The sequence below is a fragment of the Pecten maximus genome, chromosome 15 (genome assembly GCF_902652985.1).
Source record: "Pecten maximus chromosome 15, xPecMax1.1, whole genome shotgun sequence".
NCBI classification, from domain to species: domain Eukaryota; kingdom Metazoa; phylum Mollusca; class Bivalvia; order Pectinida; family Pectinidae; genus Pecten; species Pecten maximus.
The window spans coordinates 18,560,647-18,583,799 of NC_047029.1; the positions used below are offsets into that span (position 1 = coordinate 18,560,647).

At 33.6% G+C, this 23,153-nt stretch overlaps 1 protein-coding gene across 6 annotated transcripts in view; it reads right to left on the bottom strand.

Moving 5' to 3' along the window:
- The window catches only part of LOC117343096 (histone deacetylase 4-like), a 204,498-nt gene that overhangs the window by 35,760 nt on the left and 145,585 nt on the right, over positions 1-23,153 (bottom strand). For all 6 annotated transcript variants that reach the window (XM_033905396.1, XM_033905398.1, XM_033905397.1 and 3 more), the window contains 6 exons: positions 17,345-17,559; positions 12,655-12,790; positions 11,559-11,664; positions 10,620-10,717; positions 6,976-7,113; positions 3,604-3,704 (listed from right to left, as the gene is read on the bottom strand). In XM_033905396.1, the coding sequence (XP_033761287.1) occupies positions 3,604-3,704; positions 6,976-7,113; positions 10,620-10,717; positions 11,559-11,664; positions 12,655-12,790; positions 17,345-17,559 (794 nt within the window). The remainder of the gene's footprint in view (positions 1-3,603; positions 3,705-6,975; positions 7,114-10,619; positions 10,718-11,558; positions 11,665-12,654; positions 12,791-17,344; positions 17,560-23,153) is intronic.

Sequence of the window (23,153 nt, forward strand, 5' to 3'; positions counted from 1 at the left end):
TTATGCATATTTTGTTATGACATAGAGAAAGTTGGTCAGAATAAAACAAAAAGTCAACTGGTCAAAGATCAAGGTCACTGGGTTAAAGGTCAAAGTTATCTGGGTCCAAAGGTTAAGGAAAAAAAGAATCAGTCTGCATGACTAAAAGGGTTGAAACAAGAGGTCCAGTGGGTCTGTATGGTTCACATGGCTATTTCAGTAATAATGGCAAAATACTCTATTTAATTAAGCTGTGTCTAATTAAAGATGTTGTTTCCCTCTAAACTACATTCCATCCCTTAAGGGGTCACCCCACTAGTACTGATTTTCTGTATACCGTATTTATCCTATCATAAGCCATAAGGTTATAGGGCCAACACATAAACTATATGTCTCAAAGTCATGGGTTGGCTTATTGTAGAACAATCGTGTTTACTTAACTCTGATATACTATAATTTTTTCATACCTCTTCATTTCCCCCTTTGTTCTCTATTTGATAATGGCATGACATCAGCAGAAATAGTTGCCAAGGAAACTACTGATAAACTTGGCGCAATACAATTATCAATGCGACCATTATCATTAAGTCTATTCCAAAATATCCTATATGTTTTTATCAATTCTGATCATTTTTAAATATAGACATTCCCTTTGTTATTTCCAAATAACTGCATACACATTATATCTTGTATAATAGCATCATGTTACCATGGTGATGATGGAGGTATTCATCGTGAGGTGTAAAAGTTACTCCAGTGTTATAATTGTTACAGGTTATGAGGTTCCAGTTACAGATCAATCATACATATTAATACATGTAAGGAAATAATCACTATAGTTACCATGGAAACCATTCTATACATGGTGAGTGTTATCATGCACATATGAGTCGTCATCAGATTGTGCCAAATTTACTGGGGGTTTTACAACACTCACATAAACAACGATAATTATTAACTCAGAGATATCCAAATGTACATGGGTTTTAGTTTTATTTATTTTTACCCCAAATAACAACAATATTAAGAAATACTGCCAGAATAAGGAAAACATTCTCAAAATTAAAAAAAAATCAAATCCTATTAAGGGTTTCAACAGATTTTTATTCAATTATCTTAAAATTGATTTTAAGTCATGTTTTTATATCCTTAAGAATCAAGCGTTAAAAGATAACAAGAAATACTGATAAAGAGATCTTCCAAGCTCAGATTAACCTGGAACTTAATTTTTTTATGAATTTTGTGTCAAGGATTTTTTGTTTATCTTTGTACTAACCATGTGCAGTGACATCAGAATTTTCCTAATTTTACTTATATCAGTTTATATCCCATGTTAAAGATGCACTGTTAACAGTACTGTGAAGGAGGAAGTGGTATCTCACATCATCGGCCTTTGTCTACTTTAAGAACCAGCTGTATGATATCTATTAAACATTTTCAAACTTTTAACGACTCATTAAGTAATTTTATAACACTGTCACCTGAGCTGGATACTAATGTACAGGTGAAATGCTGAGACATAAGATTTTGTTTCCATTCTTAATTGTCATGTTTACAGATGGTTCTAGTATATCCATCACTGACATATCATGCCAATCACACAGGTAGGGGATACCTTAGTGGGCGGTCTTTATAGACAGGTTTGACTGTAGATATGACCATCTACCAGCTTCATCTTAAACTTCCTCTGACCTTCAAACTCACAACCTTGACAGAAATCTCAGTAAATGAGCAGGTCAGTCACAGGATACCATCTGAATAATTCAGTAAAGTGGATTTAAAACACCCAACAAAATTTGGCTTAACTACAAGATACCACAACAAGGATGTTAGTAAAGAGGAATACTGATTGAAAAATACAGGCAATAATGGATGTCGACGCATTCATCAGAAATCGTAAATACATCAAAAAGACAGAACTGTTAAAAACAAGAGTAAGACATCTTAATAAACTACACCTGTGCCCTATAGTACAGCACAAAAATCCCCACAATATATTCTAAAACTAAAGGAAAGGCCAGTCACTCAGAAAAGGTGGACAATTCACTCAGAAAAGGTGGACAATGTCAAAATTGTTTCTGATGCAGTTATACAGCATCCGATCCAAAAAGCCATTCAGTTAAAATATTACATTGTTTGTTGAACCTGAAAAGTCATCTTGTTCTATGATATCTTTGTGTATTTCAGAACTGTAACATGGTTTAGTTGACTATTTGTTTGAATAAAAGAATATACCTGAATCAAAATCTGGACCAATTTACTAATTGCTAAATTAGCTTAATTAAGACAGTGAAATTTAAAGCTAGAAACAAATATGTATGATGATTTGCAGTTAACATCGAAAGAAAAAATGCAATTATTTACTTAAACTTTCATCTATTTCTCAAAAATATATTTTAGAGAAATTTTCTTTAACAAACATATAGATTCTTCCTGTAGCCTTGACTTAAATGATTTAAAGTACATCTGCTACATGAAAATGTACAGAAGTGAAGAAAAGCTGTGATATTTATTGTATCAATTGAGGATCATATATATATGCACAAAAAAGCTGTGAAATTACCGGTATGTAAAATTCAGGAAAAATCAAATCTATGACGTAAAGATGCAAGACATAAAATATTACGCCACAAATTCTTGCATAATGCATAGTAAATCCATGTGGCTCAGTGTCAATTTTACATAAAATTTGATGATGTACAAAGTGCAAGGAAATTGGAAGATGCTAGACTTGAAAAACTTCAAAGGTAAAGCAAAGAATTAATGAATGCTTTTATCTCTGATTGATGCCGACTTTATATGACACAATAGTTAACAAATGACAAATTACCCCCTATCCTCTCTCATATTCTAATTGAATGAATTGTTAAATGAAATTAAGATACATAACCCCTTCTACCTACATGTATATGCCATGGGAGAAGCAGGTGATGGATTACCAAATTTTTAATTTTATAAATTGGTGCTACATTTCATGGACGATGATTTCTCATATCCTCCGTCGCTACTTATCTAGATAACTTTATGGTCCAGAGCCGATGTGAAACCCTACAAAACACATTGATAACTCTCTCCTCTTTTAACAGAAATATGAGAACATGATTCCTGATATGGCGTCACTACCCATCTAAATAACTTCTAATATATGACTAAAGCAGAAATGAAAAACAAGTTAAACGACAATCATATGTGTGGCATGGGAAATCCTTACAGTTACATATTTGTACTGCATTGTAACTTTTTCCGTAAAATGTACTTGTCTTATCGAAGCAAAATGGTAAAAAAATAACCCTAAAGATATTGATAATTATAACTGTGAATTCCTATAATACGAACTGAACTTTAACACACGTCAGCGTAGATTAACATAACGTCAAAACGTTCAGTAACAGCCTCCCTTATTTCATGTGTTTCCATTTCCTGAAAACGTAAGTTGGTATATACAACTTATGTTTTGGAACCAGGTCTACATTTGGCAATAAGCCCTCTCCCTTCAAAATCGGCTTATTGTGGTCAAGTACAGTACATTGTCTGCAGCTTTCAATAAAACTAAAATTAGAAGCATATGGAATATTCACAACACAAATATAAAGTAAAAACACTTTTTTTCCGTACGACTCTTACCTCCTTGGAGTGAAGAGGTGCAAGACTTCCATTTGGCATGTTCCCGTGGGGACCGCTGGAGGGGGAGTTAGGGCCCGAATCAGAATTACTGCTACAGTCGACTGGAAGAATAAACAAAATATAGGTCATTATCATTGTAGTCTCAACACACAACAACCTTAATTGATCCGTTAATTCTTAATTACTAGCAAATCTTAATTACAGGTAAAAAAACAACAGAATTCCTTCCTTTCTTAAAACTAGCAAATATTTCAAGCTATTGACAAGAAATCATTTACTTAATTAAATCAAAAAAATGAATCTATATTATTTATAATTATCTGATTTAAAAATACTTTAAAGAAAACAGAAACGATGCTTCTCAAACGAATATCAAATATGGTACCTATTGGCTAGCTTTTAATGTTGTTATGGTTATCAGAAGGATGTATATCATTTTATCTTCAGATGTTTTTTTATGAATTTGTGATGTCTACAGATATATGGTCACAAAGTTTGAACACGTATAATGTACATGCTTCAGAGAAATGTAAAGGAATTATTTAACACGTAGGAAGGTAGCATACTTGATGTATCTTATAACATAGTGGAATCTGATTAGAAATGTTCCAATCTGAGGCGGTACAAAAATCTCCATACTACCATAATTGTCCCGGCCAATAATTCTATATATCAAACTATACACTGTAGACTCAGTTAGAACAATACAATCTGTATTTTTGTTTCTGCAAGTGAAACAAGAAGCAATTAAAAACAACGCTGGCTCAATCCTTTGTACAGGATATTGTAATTTCTAATACATATTCTATGACATCTATCTCTACAAGAAAAGACTCTGTAAAATTGGATTTGGTGACACAATTAGGCTATTTTGTCAGTTTTCTCCTGCAGTGTAAACATGTTTGTGCCCTTGCCATTCCTAGTTCAATTTTAAGTGATCTAAATATAGAACTTTAATGTCAGTAATATTTGGACATTTCCTTTTTCATCTCGTGCCTTTGTCACATCACTCTATGTTGCCGTGGAAACATCAAACCAAATGTAGGCAGCATTAAGGATTGAAAAGCTTCTATAAAAATTGTGTCTATATTTAGCGCAAGTGGTCACGACATGAAACAACAATATTGATTGGCTGATGACAGTAGGCCTAGCTCAGCAGCCAGGAGACGGCCACATTCAAGAGTTACATCCAATCATCTTGGTGATACTGTATTTGGAAAATCATTTCACCGAAACTATTCCGAAGCAATATTTCAGTAAACAACCTCAGGATGTCAAACTGGTGCATTCTACCTAGGTAGCCTAAAGCAGTTTAAACATGTGTAGTTAATTTTTTCAATTTTTCAATTTTTCAAATTGTTTTTTTTTTTTTAAATCATTCTTAATTAATGGAAAAACAATTCTAGTACTCAAAGTTTAACAATCTTTTCAGAATACGATCCAAAATTTATTTACTGGAGGTAATGATAATCATGTTTGAAATATCTAGGTGGATTTTATTAAGGTGTACATGTATTTTTTTATCTTTGACATATACAATAAATGAAGCATTGTGTAAAAGACATCTTTTACTGATACTGAAGAAACTTAAATTTTGTCTCAATAAAAAAAAAAGATTTCTTAATTAATATGCCAATGAATGCTGTGAATTAAATTGAAGTGTTTTTTTTTTCTTTCAAAGAGAAGTATTTTTATTCAGTTAAAGCTGTTGAGAAATTTATCAAGGCTGACGAAACAGACTTTAAAAAATTAAAATTAACTTTAATCTAATTATAGATTCATAATTAGTGAATTGTAACTGGCTGTCAAATGATACATCAAAAGGCGACATTCTTTTCTCACAGCTTGATCCTTGAAGTCTTGCTTGTAATACATGTAAACACCACTTTTATACACATATTGATAACAAATTTCGGTTTGACATGCAATATCAAAAGTCATGCGAGATCGGCTAGAATAGGCAGATACCATCCATCATAAATTGCTTTGATGCCTCCAATGTATATATACATATATGTCTATAATATGTAAGTGATATCAGTGAAATGTGTTAAAAATTAAAGATGTATTCACATCCACATGAACACATCAAACACTGTCAGACAGGCAACATGAGCTGTTATGAATCACAGTTGTAATGAATTGGTTATCACAGGAGCACGTTAGTTTAAATAACATACTGTTAATAGGCTTTTCTTGTTAGTATTAACTCGGAGCTCTTCAAAACTGGTAAAACTTTTGCATATTTTCTTTCCAAATAAGTTTTATTTAATTTCTTTAATAATAGTTAAAGAACAATTTTTTTTAGAATTGTTCTAAAATAGTCCATCAATACATTTGGTCCCAGTATTGAAAAGCTCCATTAAAATCAAACACAAATCCCACAATGCAATTCTAGACAGCCACTGAGCATTAAAATAGCTATGCAAGACCATACAGTTCTATAATGAATATATCAGTTTTAATGAATTTGTTTGGTTTTTAAGAGGACCCTTTCCCTCTATAGACAGATAAAAATTCCCCAAAACACAACCATAACAGCAATGGAAGGAAACGGCGAGGGCAGTCTCAAGTTTATAGAAAAGCATCTCCCTAAGAAACCATTTTTTCGCAGTTTTTTCCAAAAAACACTCCAATTTAAATCAAACTTAATATGGAAACAACGAAGAATTAACTTGTTAACACTAACTAAGAGGACCATTACTTAAATATCAAATTCCAAAACAAATAAACATTCAATAGATAAATCATAACATTTCTATACCTAGGGACAATTATTATTTGATATCAATATGCAATAAAATTTGTGAACTCTCGATTTTAACTTTTCCAGACAATTGATGTCCCACTTTTGAAAATGATTGATGAATTTTTCATATAGAAATACAGAAAAAGTTAAATACCTATCTTATTTATGTAACCAATGAAGATTAAGTGGATGTCATCATCAAAATACTGACTCCAAGCTATAAATGGTTATGACTCATATTTCTTTGTCTCAAATATTTCATATATATCTGTGACATGCAAGGGTACTGTTCTCATAGCAATTCTATACAAAACTGCATCAAAAAATGCTCCTAAGAGGCCTGTTGGGGTCTTTGCTGATTAGTTCACATTTCAACTGTATAAAGATATATTTCCATATATATCATCAGGCAACCAGTAATAAATTGAAAAGTGGAAATGTAACATTAACATAAAGGTTAAAAGGTTCAGGGTTTCGTTTCCGATATATATACCATAAAATGCTTTGCTTCTTCTATATTTGAGGTTGTTTGTTGTGTTTGTATCTGAAAGATGTAACGATGGATTTGATTGGTGATTGGATGAAGGCAGGAATTAAGGAAGTGGGGAGACGGGCATACATACTTGATAACGGAGTTTTACGTTTGAGATAAGCTTGTCCCAGCTTTTCCTTCCTTCGGAGAATCGGGCTGTGAGTAATTCTCCGTTGGCTTTCCAATTTCTGCTTCAGAGCAGAGCGCACTTTAAGATTGGGTTCTGAGGCTGAAAACAAGAATACATTAGGGTAAAACCTGTTTATTGTGTAACCTGTTTATCCCGACATCTCTCTGATCCAAAACTAGTTTATGATGTAAACTGGTTTGAACGGAGTCCTGATGGCCCTGTATAAAGTACATCTCCAGTATCTAAGTATTGAGGTAGATTGTTTTAGTGGTTTAATGTTTTTCTATTAAAATAAGGTTTTAATTTCATTGTTTGGAAAGCTAAACTTACGTTTTTATTCTAGGAAACACATACCCATGCTTTTGGGTTTTTTAATATTGCTTGTTACTATATAATTATCAACATTCCATAATAAGAATTAAGCTGAAGCCTTTAAATTAAAGCCTACCAGGTATCCCACTTTTTCCGATTTTCTTTCTACATCTGTGTGAAAAGTTTTATTACTTAATCTCATGAGAGCTGCGCCCTGAATCTCCTAATATACTACTCGAATAATTCTGAAATGATCGAGTTTTGCTAATTTTACATTTCACAAAATGATTTTAAATAAAAATTCAGGCCATAACAAGAGTAAACAGGTTTTACGTCAATATCATGAACAGATCTTGAGTTGGCTCATACATAGCACCTATAAAATTGCCTATTCTGGCCAATTGTTTATAAAAAGATCTGAAATGAAATTCATGGCTCACAGCACCATATCTGCTATTCCGCTCTGATAAATCATTCTCTAATAATTGGTTCTGTTATTTATACCATGTTAAAACTGAAAAATTTCGAGGAAAGGAAGTTTTTTTTTTATCTCATTCACACAGACATACAGTCATGGGAATAATGACGGGTCAATCATTTTCAAAATGTAGTATGTTTCAACATATCATGGTTCACTTTCAGATAATCTCAAATAAAATCATTCAGTGTTCAATTGACATAAAAAATTATGCTGTAAATTATACCTGATAATAAAAGTTTATTTTAAGGGCGTGGCTTAAAATCCTCTACTTTTGACCAATGGTTACTCTCTGTTTCCAACTTTATCTAAATTTCTTTCCAATTATCCAGCCGAAGTCATTAAGAAATGAAATCACCCAAAGCATTTCTGGAGCTATATCAGCTGTGGTCATTTACAAAGTGACCAGCTCTCTTGACCCATATACATTCTCCTTAATGGTGAAGAGATTAGGCTGGTCACTGAAAGATTTGTAGACAACACTACAAATATAGCTCAGGATAATTGGGCTTCCCACCTCTACAACTCACTAAAACCAATCTGGACATCCTAAGATTTAATGAAATGGACCAAAAATATCCCAGCTTAGCTGGAAAATTCTCCTTTTATATTATGTACATCCTCTAAAATAAATGTTGCGAGAATTATATTATCGTTCAAATTTCAAACACAATATTTTCATCATTTTTTGCTCTTTCATTCATTCAAAAAAATAAATAAGGCCATTTTACTTTTATGATTTGAGAAAACATACAAGTATCTTCTGTGACATCATTCAAGCACTCTGCCTACTTTCACATCACAGAACTGAACAAATGAATTCAAAAATTATTTTAATGAGAGAAAATTGAAATGTAACCATTCACCCCTTATCCATCAAAACATCATTTAATTCTATCTGATTATCAATCAATTTTTAAATGATTAATAAATTCTAATAATAGCTATGAGGTATAAACTATTGTTCTATGGAGCATTCTTAATGCATCTAATGACAGGTTTCTGAAAAGAAAGCTAAATGTTTTTATATATATCTGTTTCCTAGTGTAAATGCAGAAAATTAAAGAAAATGTTTAAAACGGAGAAAAAAAATATATAAATGAAAGAAATGAAATTTAGGCCAAGAAAACATTCCTACATGGGGAGTTGCTTGCTGCATGTATAATGTGTGCAACAAAAAAAATTCAGATGCAGATGACGGCTTGGTTTGGAAAAACCAAAACACAACACAAAAACAACAACAACAGTATAACGTTTTACAAGGACAAGGATTCGACTCCTACGCTTTCGTGCTGATAATGCCGGCCTAATATCATGCGAGGTCTGTCTAATACAGCATTACAGTGTGTCCCTGTGCCTCAGCATCATTCCAGTACTGATGAATGCTGTCGAAGACGATGGAATGCTACACTCTCTTATATTCTATTCTATTTTTAGAAAACTGATCCTATATTAAGAACATCCATTACAATCATTGTGTGTTGATACAGTAGTTTTGACAGGAATTTCGGCATTATATCATAGGTGTTTTTTTCTGTTTTCATTCTACACTGATAACATCCCTATACAATTTCAGAAAATCAAATGACTTTGGAAAATGAAGAAAGGAAAAAATATATATAGGAAATGCCACAAGATTTAAAAAAAAAAAAAAAAAAACCCAACAAAACAATCAAATTATATTTTTAGGCGTAGGAAATGAAATATCTGGGAAAGAACTGCATCCCTAGAGATCGAAAGCAGCTTCTGCCTGTTTTTAATTGAAGATTATATTCCCATCGTGTTAGATAAACGAATTATGAACATAAACTTAAGGGAATATGCCACACAGTTTAATTAGAAAGGGAAGATAATTATGATTGCAGCCTACCTGAATATTAAGAACCTACATATTTTTACCTATATTTATATAGTGTTATCAAAATGTCAAACATCCAAGATTTATTTTTGGAGCCGTTTCTATAATGTTCAACAATAAAACCCACATTAGCATTTTATTCTACCAAGATAGTTTCTAGAAAGCCATTGAGAATGCTATTTTTAACATTATTAATGAATCATTTACGTCATTAAATATGAAGAAAGCAACACATAAACAAGAGAACAGACATTGGTACAAAACCCCTTTATCCCTCATACTTGTTAGTGTAAAATTGATCAAATTAACATCTTATCAATTATGAAGAATACTGTTTTTCAAAAATACTAATACTCTATATACATATACAAACCCTCGTAATCTGACTACCTCGCATAAAATGACTCTGCGTTACCTATAAGCCTAGTGATGCCCCACTCCTTATAATGAGATTCAGTTCTAAGTAAGTGTTATGTAGGTATAATCAATTTCAACATATGTCTAGTTCTTCTATGCCAAGTAAAGTTTACCGGTTCCTCAGCCATAACACAGAGTAATTGGTGGAATTGTTTCTTATCAATTAATTTCTTGTTAATTACCAGAATAACGAGTTTTATTGTTTTGTGCTATAGATAGAGGGTTCATTGTTTTAGGCCAGTAATATCATATAGCACACTGTATAGACGTAAATAAAGCAAAAAATGGACAAAATCAGAATAGCACTGGCAGATTTAAAAAGGTCTTGCCACAAAGGTGTTGGAATTTCTCCGCTGGTTATTGAATTAATTTTAATAAAGAAAAGACTCAAATCTAGATCTAGAGTTGACAGAAGCAAACACAATCAGTCATTTCGAAAACAAAAGAAAAGGTTTTATAAGTAAAAACTTTCTCACAAACTCAAGCAACGCTAACACGATGCTTAAACACAAGAAAATAACAGCAAGCAAATGTACATACCTGTTTTCCGTAACGGAAAGTCATCTTCATATTTTCCTAATAAATGTGGCCCGTAAGGGGGAGACAACCCTGTCTGTGGTGGTGAACTTTGATCAGCCCTGCAAAGAAAATAATCCAAGAAAAACATATAAATATTTAAGCTTTTAAATTTGTTGGGATTTATTTGCAATTTGAACACATCATTGAACTGATCCATGCCTTTCTCTCTCTCCCCCCCCCCCCCCCCCCCCCCCTCTCCCCTACTTAGTCATTGTCCAGAAACCAATGACTTTTTTATAGCGAGCTGATGACCTTGAACTTTAACATTTGGACTCAAGAAATGCTTAGGAATCAATTTTGATGAGAGGCAATGTGTGAAGTTTGAGTATGATTGGTCAAAAACATTGATGAATGATTATCTGCTTGTGATTATTGGAAACATGATCTGAAAGTGACGTTAAAAAAACGGAGAGCAGGTGATGAATGATTGATTGAAATAGACCAGAAAAATTGACACCTTCAGTCATTCTATGAAAGAGATATGAAATTACAATACAGTTCATTCACACGTTATCGGAAAGCACTAATCAATGGCATGTGTGCTATTTTTAGCTAACACCTGTTTATTTAGTAATACCAAACAAACATGAAATTAAATATCAGTTTCTCTAAGTCTCTTCTGATAAGACCAAACAAATAGTATGTGTTAGTTTCTTATGTTTTATAAACTGATACAACTAAAAAATATACATCAAATTTCTTCCAGTTTTTTATGCCAAGCTTACATACATATATTTTTGTTTAGTTCTTTAGTTAAAATAAAGCATTATCATACATTTGCCTTTGTCAAATCTTTTAACATGAAATTAAACATGAAAAGTCACTCAAACTTTCGCGGACATTTTTTATTGTAATGTCTTGGCCTTGACCTTAATCACTCTGATTTAGATCTATACATACCAATGCCGATATTGTGGTGGAGAGTTCCGTGCTGCAGCTTCTCTTTGTTTCTTCGTCAAAACAAATTCTTGGAGTCTTTGTTTTACCTCTGAAGATGCTATGGCACCTAAAACAGCAACCAGTCAGTGTTAACTTAGAAATCGGTGTGCTCCTAATATCACTTTGATGGAACTCAGAGACTTCACCCAAAATTGAATAAAAGTTTTAAACATATTACAAGAGACTCATGTCACCTTCTAATAATGCACCGATAGATAATTTTTGCTTTTAAGTTAAGATTTTATACATTTGACCCCTGTGACCTTGAGAGTAGACAAAGGTAATTCATTTTAATAAATGTGTAGTCCTTCATCCCAGCATGCTACTGGCCCAGTATCATTACCCGAGACCTAAACTACAAAGGGACGTAACTATTACGATCAGATTGGTCCAAATCAGGGAATTATTCAAGATCCGATTTGATATCTAGCTGCAGGCTCACAGCATACCAAAGGATTTCATCAAAATCCAATTCACATCTAATCTAATTAGCATGTTAACAAGGCCCAATGGTTATAAAACTACAAGGGCCCATAACTCTATAAGTTCCACCTGAATCGGCCCAAATGACAAACTCGTCTGTTGTATAAGTTGGCATACCAAGTTTCATGAAGTTGTGTTCACTTGGTCCAGTGGAAGTAGAACTACAAGGGGCCACAACCCTGTAAGTTACAATTGAATTGACCCGATTGTAGAACTTGTTTGGGATCTTACTGGTATATGGCAGTATAATAAGTTTCATGGAAAACTTTCTACTGAAGTTATTGTATTCACAAGGAAAAGTTAACACTGACGGATGGCACATGATGACGGACAAAAGGCCATTGCAAGAGGTCACCAAGAGTCTTTGGGTCAGGTGACCTAAAAAAGCATTTTTTTATATATTGATGCAGATTTAAAGCTCAATAATGGAGTGAATGGTGAACCCTGCCTCAAGTCTTCATGTAAGAGATAATGAAATCACAAATCACTTGCCCAAATGACATTCTTCAAGATTTCTTTTATCACAAGTGTCACCGACATCAATGAAATAAATATCCCAAACGGGTTAACTTACTCTCTTCATTCTTATTTTTATTCTTTATCTGTTCTAGTCTTTCCTTTTCCAATAGTTCCTTTTCAAGTCTATGTTGCTCTTCTAACTTCTTCTGTTGTTCAATAAACTCCTGCTGTTTTTGGAGTAGAACCAGATGCTGAAAAGTGAGAAACAAAAAATCTACATTCAGATAAAATGAAATGTCAATCACTCTTACTTATGTATAGTTACTTTCATTATTCAAAAGCTGACATTTTTTGATAATTTCATTTCTAAATCAGCTAAAGTGATTTCACAATATTATTCGACTTCCATACTTTCATTACTTCATTTATCCCACAATAAACTCAGACTGCCTTCCTATAATCTATAATGTTCTCTACATTATGCCAAAATACATAAAGCCTTTCTGGACAAGTAGTCTTTTTAACGAAAAGTTGATATAATTGGCATCAATGGCCCTAAATCCGGTAGAAATTGACGGAACTTAATGGCTTCCAGGGAGATACAAGAATATGTCATGAATAAATGTGTAAAGTTTCGTTGAAATTCATGAATAATTCTGTAAGGAGTATGTGGTATATAAATGTGTCTACAAATGGAGGATGGACATTAAGACACCCTGATTCCATAAACCACCCCCCTAACTTTTCTGTGGGGGCTAAAACAACAAAATGATAATTATATTTTCACAAATATCCATGACAGACAGTCACAAGCTTCATTCCTCAAGATTCAAACAACTTTGCTTAGATCATTTAAGGAAAAGGTTTTTATATTTATGGATATGAATTTGCTGTCATTAATTTGGATTATCTTTCCATAGGCAGTAGTGGTCAAAAACGTTTCAACCTTAAGTCTGAAATAGCAAAATATCTTAACCCTGTGCCATAGATATCAAGAGAAAGAAATTGTACAACAGTAATGGAATAACTATTTAACCCATAAGGCATTAAGTATATTCTATTTTCCTGTTTTCCACAACTTAGCTTCTACATTTTTGCAGTTAATTATTACAAAATTGGATTCATTATATTATACTAAGAAGATTCCAGTGTTGTTCTGAACTTGATATAATGATATAGGAGAATAAAAGGTAATAATTCCCTTTTATAAGAAAAATATATTTGAAAATGTTCATGACCATGCCACATACCAGTATAACAAGTACCTTAATAAATTAGGAAATCAAACATATAGAGATCTCAAATGGCTTTTTTTTTTTTTTTATATCACAAGTAGCATTATTTTTTTTTATCACAAATGGCATTGTTATTTTTATCACAAATGGCATTTTTTTTTTATCACAAATGGCATTATTTTTTTACTCATCTCAAATGGCATTGTTTTTATCACAAATTTATTTATCAAGATTTTGAAGTTGTCTAATTAAAAAGACAATTTTTTTTCAATTCATCAGTATTTATTTATAAATGTCAAATTGAATATCAGAACATACAAAATCAATTATATCTGCAGTCAGTTATAAATATCCTAGTGTTTGATCCCCCTTAACGATACCAGTACAAGACAACTTAGCCAAAAATATCTTCTGGTCATAAAGCACTCATGATCTAGCAGCCACATTCAATTACATCAACAACAGTGGCCTTGCATCTATCAAAGCTAATGAGAGATTCAGCTAAACATCTTCTAAAAATCAATTTTATCTTGTATTTACATCAAATCCTGATATTCTAAATGTGGCTGTGTATTGCTAAAAATGGATTCCGCACTCGGCTTCGTACTCTTGTAAATAATAAGCCAAGAGCTGATCAACCAATGAGAATCATGATAATTTAAGCCCACACAATTTATATTTAGCAGCTAAGTAAAGATATTGAAATCCCTGAAAAACACTGTCATTCAAACAGTCTTTACAGAGCCTGATTTCAGTGTTGTTTTGATCTTTGACTTGTGATACTCCAGGAGAGAAAATTATAACAGCTTTTGTTATAGGACATTACAACATATCTTATTTACTCACTTAGAACAAACTTGCTTTAGACATGATAATTTCATCTGTCATTAGATATCTTCTTTCCTATACATTTAACAAAGGTCAAGCGGTCTTTCAGCAAATGTGACTTGTTACAAAAGTCAAAGGCCAAGCGGTCTCCCAGCAAACTTTGTGACTATAAAGGTCAAAGGCCAAGTGGTGTTTCAGCAAAGGTGACTACAAAGGTCAAAGGCCAAGTGGTCTCTCAGCAAAGGTGAATACAAAGGTCAAATGCCAAGTGTTCTCTCAGCAAAGTTGAGATATCAAAGGCAAAGATCAAGTGGTCTCTCAACAAAGGTGACTACAAAGGTCAAAGGCCAAGTGTTCTCTCAACAAAGGTGATTGCAAATGAAAAAGGTCTCAACACAAGGGATTGTAAAAGCTAAAGGTCATGTTGGTCCCTCTTAACTTTGGTGACTATGAAGATCAAAGGTCAATTGTTTTATCAAAACACCTGTGATTACAAAGGTCAAGTATTCTCTGACCTCATCTCTTTACTCTTTTACCCTACCTGTGGATGATAAAGTACTTCACACCCTTGACGAATGTTGATTGTATTGAATGTACCAACACAAACAGTAATTCGCATGCCACTTGTGTTACGGTGGTGGTGATTGGTTGTAATTAAGGACAATGTAGGCGGAGATTGTATTAAAATGTTGACAACACCAGAAAATGAAACATAAATTTGGCACATAATTTTGTATTCATACATATTCTCATTGATCAAAATAATGACAGATATAGGGATTAGGAATATCCAGTGGGATAATAATATCAAAAGTGTATCCTGTTTGTCGTTTAGCTGATCATTAAGTTCAGATTGCAGGTAGAATGGTCGGTACCCCCAACGTGTTTGTGTACCGCCATGACCAGGCCCTCTATTAGAACTGATGCAAATAAATCTACGATCTTCAATAAATCTACGATCTTCATGGCGTCGGTTGCAGTTAATCTCACAGATAGGGCTGATATGTGTTTATGTAATTTCAATTAATAATCATATCCATAGGGCAAAAATTGACAACAATTGCCCTTGTAATGCAATAACACTGTTTCAGGTTGAATATACATTAAAATAGAAGTATGATATTATGCTGGCTTCTTTGGAAAGTAATCAAAATGTGCTAACACGCATTGTTCAGTTGTCTACAATCCAGTGAGAATTGTAGGACAATAGCTTTGAAAGAAGATAGTTTTATGATTAAATATATTTCACGATCTGAATTTACTCCTAATGAGAAAATCATCCTGATGTGTTGGGATAATCGGTCCACATGTTTATCAATAACCTGTGTTTATACAACCAAGTGACATTCTACCTTAACGGTGGAATCTGAAGATTTTCTCTACGCCCACAGTTATACCTGGTAACATCAACCTAGACTATTTATAACAATGAAGTGTGACTTACTCGAGAAGCACAAACTCTATTGTTCTGGGACAGGTGAACATTTCAGGAAATGAAGTGTTTGTTTTCACGTTACCTGCTGTTGTTTACTACATTTCAATAGTAAGTAAAAGGTTGCCCAGTACACTCCAGTACACCCAAGTACACCCCAGTACACTCCAGTTCACTCCAGTTCACTCCAGTATTACACTCTAGTACACTCCACAATAACAGGTTTACACGTAGTACACTCCACAGTTACATGTGTACACCTAGTACACTCCACAGTTACAGGTGTACACCAATTACACTCCAACAGTTACAGATGTACACCTAATACACTCCAACAGTTACAGATGTACACCTAATACACTCCAACAGTTACAGATGTACACCTAATACACTCCAACAGTTACAGATGTACACCTAATACACTCCAGTTACAGGTGTACACCTAATACACTCCACAATTATAGGTGTACACCATCAGTACACTCCACAGTTAAAGGTGTACACCTATTACACTCCACAGTTACAGGTGTACACCTAGTACACTCCACAGTTACAGGTGTAAACAATCAGTACACTCCAACAGTTACAGGTGTACACCTAATACACTCCAACAGTTACAGATGTACACCTAATACACTCCAACAGTTACAGATGTATACCTAGTACACTCTACAGTTACAGATGTACACCTAGTACACTCTACAGTTACAGATGTACACCTAATACACTCCAACAGTTACAGATGTACACCTAATACACTCCACATTTACATGTGTACACCAAGTACACTCCACAGTTACAGGTGTACACCATCAGATCAACCACACTGATCTTGACCTTGAGTTACAAATTGTACATATCGTGTTGACCTTGTCCTCTAACACTGACCTTGAGGAAAACATTGTACATTCCATGTTAATACTGACCTCAAGATATATACATTGTACACATCATATTAACCTTGACCCTTTACATTTCCCTTGAAATATACATTGTTCATACAATATTGACACTGATCCTTTACATTGACCTTGAGAAACACATTGAATATATCATGTTGACCTTGACCCTATACATTGACCTTGGGATAAACATTGTTAAAAACCATGTTGACCTTGACCCTATACATTGACCTTGAAATATACATTGTACATACCATGTTGACCTTGACCCTATACATTGACCTTGACCTGATACATTGTACATACCATGTTGACCTTGACCTTATACATTGACCTTGAAATATACATTGCACCTACCATGTTGACCTTGACCCTATACATTGACCTTGAAATATACATTGTACATACCATGTTGACCTTGATGTGTTCCTGAAGCTGCTGTTCATGTTCCTGTGCTAACTGTTGCTGCTGTTGCTGGAACTGTTGTAGTAAAAGTTGTTGCTGCAAATCCTGCTGTTGTTTCAATGATGCAATCTGTTGCTGTAGCTGATGGTCTGGGAAGTAATTACTCTGTGGTGGGCGGCGACTTAACACCGGGGAGGCGAGTGGAGATGGAGTAATTTCTGAAATTATTTATATAAGCATATCAAATATCTTTTTTCCTTTCAGCAACATTAAAGTTATATACAAGTACCAATGTATATCCTATAGTTAAAATTAAAACGGTATAAAAGTACATCTTTTATTTCAGAGTGGAAAGGAATATTGGATTTGACACTATCACAATGGTGAGGAATATTGGTATTGACACTATCACAATGGTGAGGAATATTGGTATTGACACTATCACAATGGTGAGGAATATTGGTATTGACACTTCATGACAATGGTGAGGAATATTGGTATTGACACTATCACAATGGTGAGGAATATTGGTATTGACACTTCATCACAATGGTGAGGAATATTGGTATTGACACTATCACAATGGTGAGGAATATTGGTATTGACACTATCACAATGGTGAGGAATATTGGTATTGACACTATCACAATGGTGAGGAATATTGGTATTGACACTATCACAATGGTGAGGAATATTGGTATTGACACTATCACAATGGTGAGGAATATTGGTATTGACACTATCACAATGGTGAGGAATATTGGTATTGACACTATCTCAATGGTGAGGAATATTGGTATTGACACTATCACAATGGTGAGGAATATTGGTATTGACATTATATCTCACAATGGTGAGGAATATTGGTATTGACACTATCACAATGGTGAGGAATATTGGTATTGACACTATCACAATGGTGAGGAATATTGGTATTGACACCATCTCACAATGGTGAGGAATATTGGTATTGATACAATATATTGTTTTCTGTTGACAGTATATAGCTGAGAAAATAAACACTGATATTGTACTGTACTTTTTCGTTGGCAGTAGAGCTGAGAAAATGAACATTGGCATTGTAAGATACCAGTCATAATTTGTAAACTGAACTATTCCAGACATAAGATACAGTACCACTTCCATGTGTTATAAATTAGACTAAATAAAGTGAGGTAATCACACTTCATCACCTCAAATCATTAGTCATTCATTGTACATGGCATTACTTGTATATTGCACAAAAAATGGAGACACCCAATGAAGAATTTTGGCACTAAAAGTTTCTTTTTTGTTCCTGCACATCACCAAGACTTATCAATATACCAGTATATACATTAATTCACATAGATTTAGTCTCCCCTCCTTTAAATAAACAAACCAAACTTACATACGGACAAAAACCACAGAGTAACCATATCCTGGTAGTACAAGGCACAACAGTAGGTTTAAATAATCAAAGTACTGAAGTACTGAATTAGGCATTAATCAGAAAGCAATGACACAGCTGTAATATAGATGTCGACATGATTGTTGATTTACATTAAACAATGAGTGCTTATTTTCAAATTTATGACTAAAGCCATTAGTGTTTCCCGCACTTATCAAACACTGGAACTTGAGATTGTTTTTACCTAGAACTGTCTCCAAGATGTGCCAAATAAAAACCCCAGAAATTGGTCTGGTTCCCATTCTACTCCAACCACTAGTTAATGTATATAATCAAAGTACTAGCTGAGCTGATATTCATAGGAAATAACAAGTTGATTCTAATTTACAAATAATGGCTGGTTTATTGGTGTACAGTGGAACCTCTATAAACTGAACATACATGGGCACATGGATATTTGTTCGGTTTACAGAAGGTTCGGTTTTGGAGAAGTTGATTGAAAGAACCTGTCGAATTCCGGATATTATTATTTTTTTTTTATTCAAATTTTTTCCACATAATCACATACATCTATACATCGCATATGTAATTGGAAATTCTGGATATTATTGGTCGGACAATGTTTTGTTAGATTGTACCCGATTACAAACCGGGACTAGGCTTACAATTTGGTTTGTCTGAAAAATGCATATATTGCAGATTATATAAGAAATGCAAATGACTATAACTGTAGTTTTATACAGTATTTGTACATGTACAACTGCTCTTTATGATCGACCTACATTCTGTTACATCCGGTGAAGCTTTGCCATGTGGATGGGGCCGATACGGAATATTTTACACATCGTATGAAAGGGTATGAAGATGTGTTGTTTCAACATTGATTACAATTGACCAGTTTATACTGGTCGTATACCTGACATCGGTATTGTCTTCACACAAAAAACATCGGACACTGGCTTTGTTTCAGATTGTATATTTTTACGACCCTGTAAAAAAACAAGCCCCTTTGGGCCTCATTTAAATTAGATGCGAAACTCACGCTTTCTAGCTCTATTTGTATTGAGAAGATAAACAAACCGACGCGCTTCAATGAAGTGTGTCATTGATTCATAATTATCTTATTGATTAAACACTACCGTTATAATGTCTCTCAGGGTATATACCGGATACCTGTACAAATCATCTACATGTATACGTAGGTCCCGAGACACAATTAGGCTTCACACAATACCCGTCACAGGTATTGTTTCACGGTTGACTGGCCTGACCTCGTGTCATGATCACTCAGGTAAGGCCGGTTTTCAGAAGCAATTTTGGGTATATTTTAACAGGAACCGGACACAAAATTGGTCTGGTGATCGGAATTCAGAGGGATCAGTATTTGGAAGTTTTTTAATACAATAATAAAAGAGGACCAATTCCGTAAATTGACAATTCCTTCGGGTCTTCAGGGGCCGATTCGTTTAACTTAAAAATTGAACATACCAACAGCCAAATATCATGACCAATGTATTTGAAGATTTGAAGTTTTGAAGAAATATGAAGAAGTATGAAAAAATATGAAGAAGTAAGAAGAAGTATGAAGAAATATGAAGAAGTGAATGTTAGGTTGAGAACAATGTGTGTAAACTGACAGGTATAGAGGTTTATATAATCCTGTTTATTGTTATTCATTCCTATTGTGTTAAAAAACAATTGTTTTTAACAGTGCACACTAGTACTATTTACAGACTATCATTATCATTATCAGAATCGAAAGTCAGAAGGCAAAGTATAACTCTGACAATCAAATCCAAGTTTATGTCAAAGGTCTTATTGTCAGGGCCAATCAAAATCATTCTATTTTTATTCCCTAATATAATGTAGTTATCTCCCCTTACAACGATAACTAGTTTATTGTGATGAATATATAGGTTGTTCAGAGCCTGATATTTCCAATCTTCAAAGATAATCCCTATTCTTTTTGTTATTGAAAATGAAATCACAATATTATCAGGATGAAGTTTTATTTCTTACATTTGCTATATGCTACATGTTCTACAAAAGTTGTCCCAGAGGTTACCACTAGGATTACAAATTTGGTACTTCCAAAGGACAGAAAATGATTTTTTTTTTTTTGTATATTATCCTGGTTATTTTTAAAGCCTTAATATTTTTGCATGAATACAAATAGTTCAACTAGCATAAATAGATACATAGTTCAACTAGCATAAATACATACACAGTTCAACTACATCATCAGTGAATCCACAGAAAGTGCAATATGAACTTGGAAAGAAAATAAATTGGAAATGAAAGTGACAGGTTGTGACATCACATCCGATACGCAATTCCAACATGACAGGCATAAACGTCTCCATAAAAACTCGTTCATATGTTGTACACATGTCCATTTCGTCATTTCAGTGTCAGTAACAAATAAAACTAATTTTAATTCAAGATACAATATGTACCAATGCTTAGGTGTGTGTTTCTTGTTCTACACAGAAAATCAGGGGGGTTGTATAGTTTTTATTGCCTACATATAGTCTCTGAAATCTTGAGCTGATAAACCAATCGACACAATGACTTAAAGAAGTAGAACTTTAACTGTAGAACAATGCATTTCTTCAGCAACTTATTTACTGAACTACAGAACTGGGTGGGCTTATTGCCAGACATGGGACTAAGCTGATGTCAGATGAATACGTTATGTCAATATATGGTTTACAATCATCTTAATTCCACCATACGGTGCATGAAACTTGTCCAATCTGATAGGATACAATATATTGGTCAGTTAAGATTGGATAAATGTCATTTTATGACTTTTATAAGTGATAACATACTTTAGTCAGCAGAAACTTTTAAGATGATTTTACCTTAAAGTATCAGTAATAATTTTGTTGTACATTGTAGAAAGTTTGTTGATTAAACAGAACTTATTCAGTAAACTTCTGTAAATTTTGTTTAAGAATCGGATATCATTGGCAATCAAAATTTCAACAATTTTCATTTTTTCCTTGCGATATTTCCAGATCAAATTCAACCTTCGTACTGTATAAATGTGATGACGGAGAATTTTACAGATACGTAGTAGTTTTGCTGATTCCGTTTGATCAGGATCATACTTACTTTTGCTATGAAAGCCATGCATTGGGCATCCGGGGAACCTAGATTTTCTCCTGTGGTACATCTTACCACTACGAAATCGAATCACGTCCATCTCAACAGGACACTGTGGTTATATATCACCGAAACCTTATCCACTTTTCACAAATACTACAATCGTAATATAATTCGTAAACTATTTTTCAATTATATATATTTTTTGCATTAAAAGATACTACATTATAAGATGCACAACAAATGATGTAAATCCAGAATAATTGTCGTCACTCCTGAACAAGAGAAAAACATATCATTGCTCATCAAATTACACTGCCACCAATGCACAACACTTCACCATCCATCATGCATGAAATTCGACCGACATTCTGATACTTTTGTCATGAACCTTGCCGGAGAAATCCAACCAGTAATATATTTCTGTATTGACGATCGAATATTTCCTGAATCAGTCTGCCCTTACATATACTATATATGTAACTGACAATCCCTGCGTACGTATGTCAGCTGAATGGTGTTGGGATTATTCACAAAAGTAGGTGGCAAACGTGACGTTCATGCCTAGCTGACTTATATATAATATCCTGGGGCTAGAGGATTTACCTATCACATGTAATACACACTAGCTTTTCTACACTACCTGTACAGGTGCATTTAGGACTGGAAATATCCTCATATTCTTTCACCGAATCTTTAACGATGAAATGAATTAAGTGACAGCTACAATTTAAACTTACCTTCAGAGACATGCATGAATATAATGAAGAATTGTGATGCAAATCTTCACTAATTAGCGGGATTTTTCACGGTCTGTTATTTCAATGTATATGAAATGTCTATGCATGTTACTGAATAATTCCATTTAATTTCAGAAGTAATATAATTCTGATTTCTCCAGACTAGCCCAGCTGTATAATTAGGAACTTATATGCATGGAAGTATTCCCTTGAAGGACTGGTGTCCTGTTCATTACTGGTTATTTCATCATCAGAACAGCTATGGTACTGATAATTAACAACCCATTGTCTAACAATTATATGAAGTTAATTGTCATCTCACTGGAATTTTACAAAAGCACTGTATTAATTAAATGCCTCATACCACAAATGAAAAATTAATAGTCTGGATATTTCTGTTTCCAATAAAAAATTTGAAAAACACTCCACATCACAGAGTAACGTCATATGGAATACCAAATTGTATTCATACGAGTGTAAAAACATAAGGCCGGTAAAAATACCTATTGTATCCCTTAATCTAACCATACATTTTAATGTCAATTGCGTCTAGAGAGTTGATACGTGATCACAT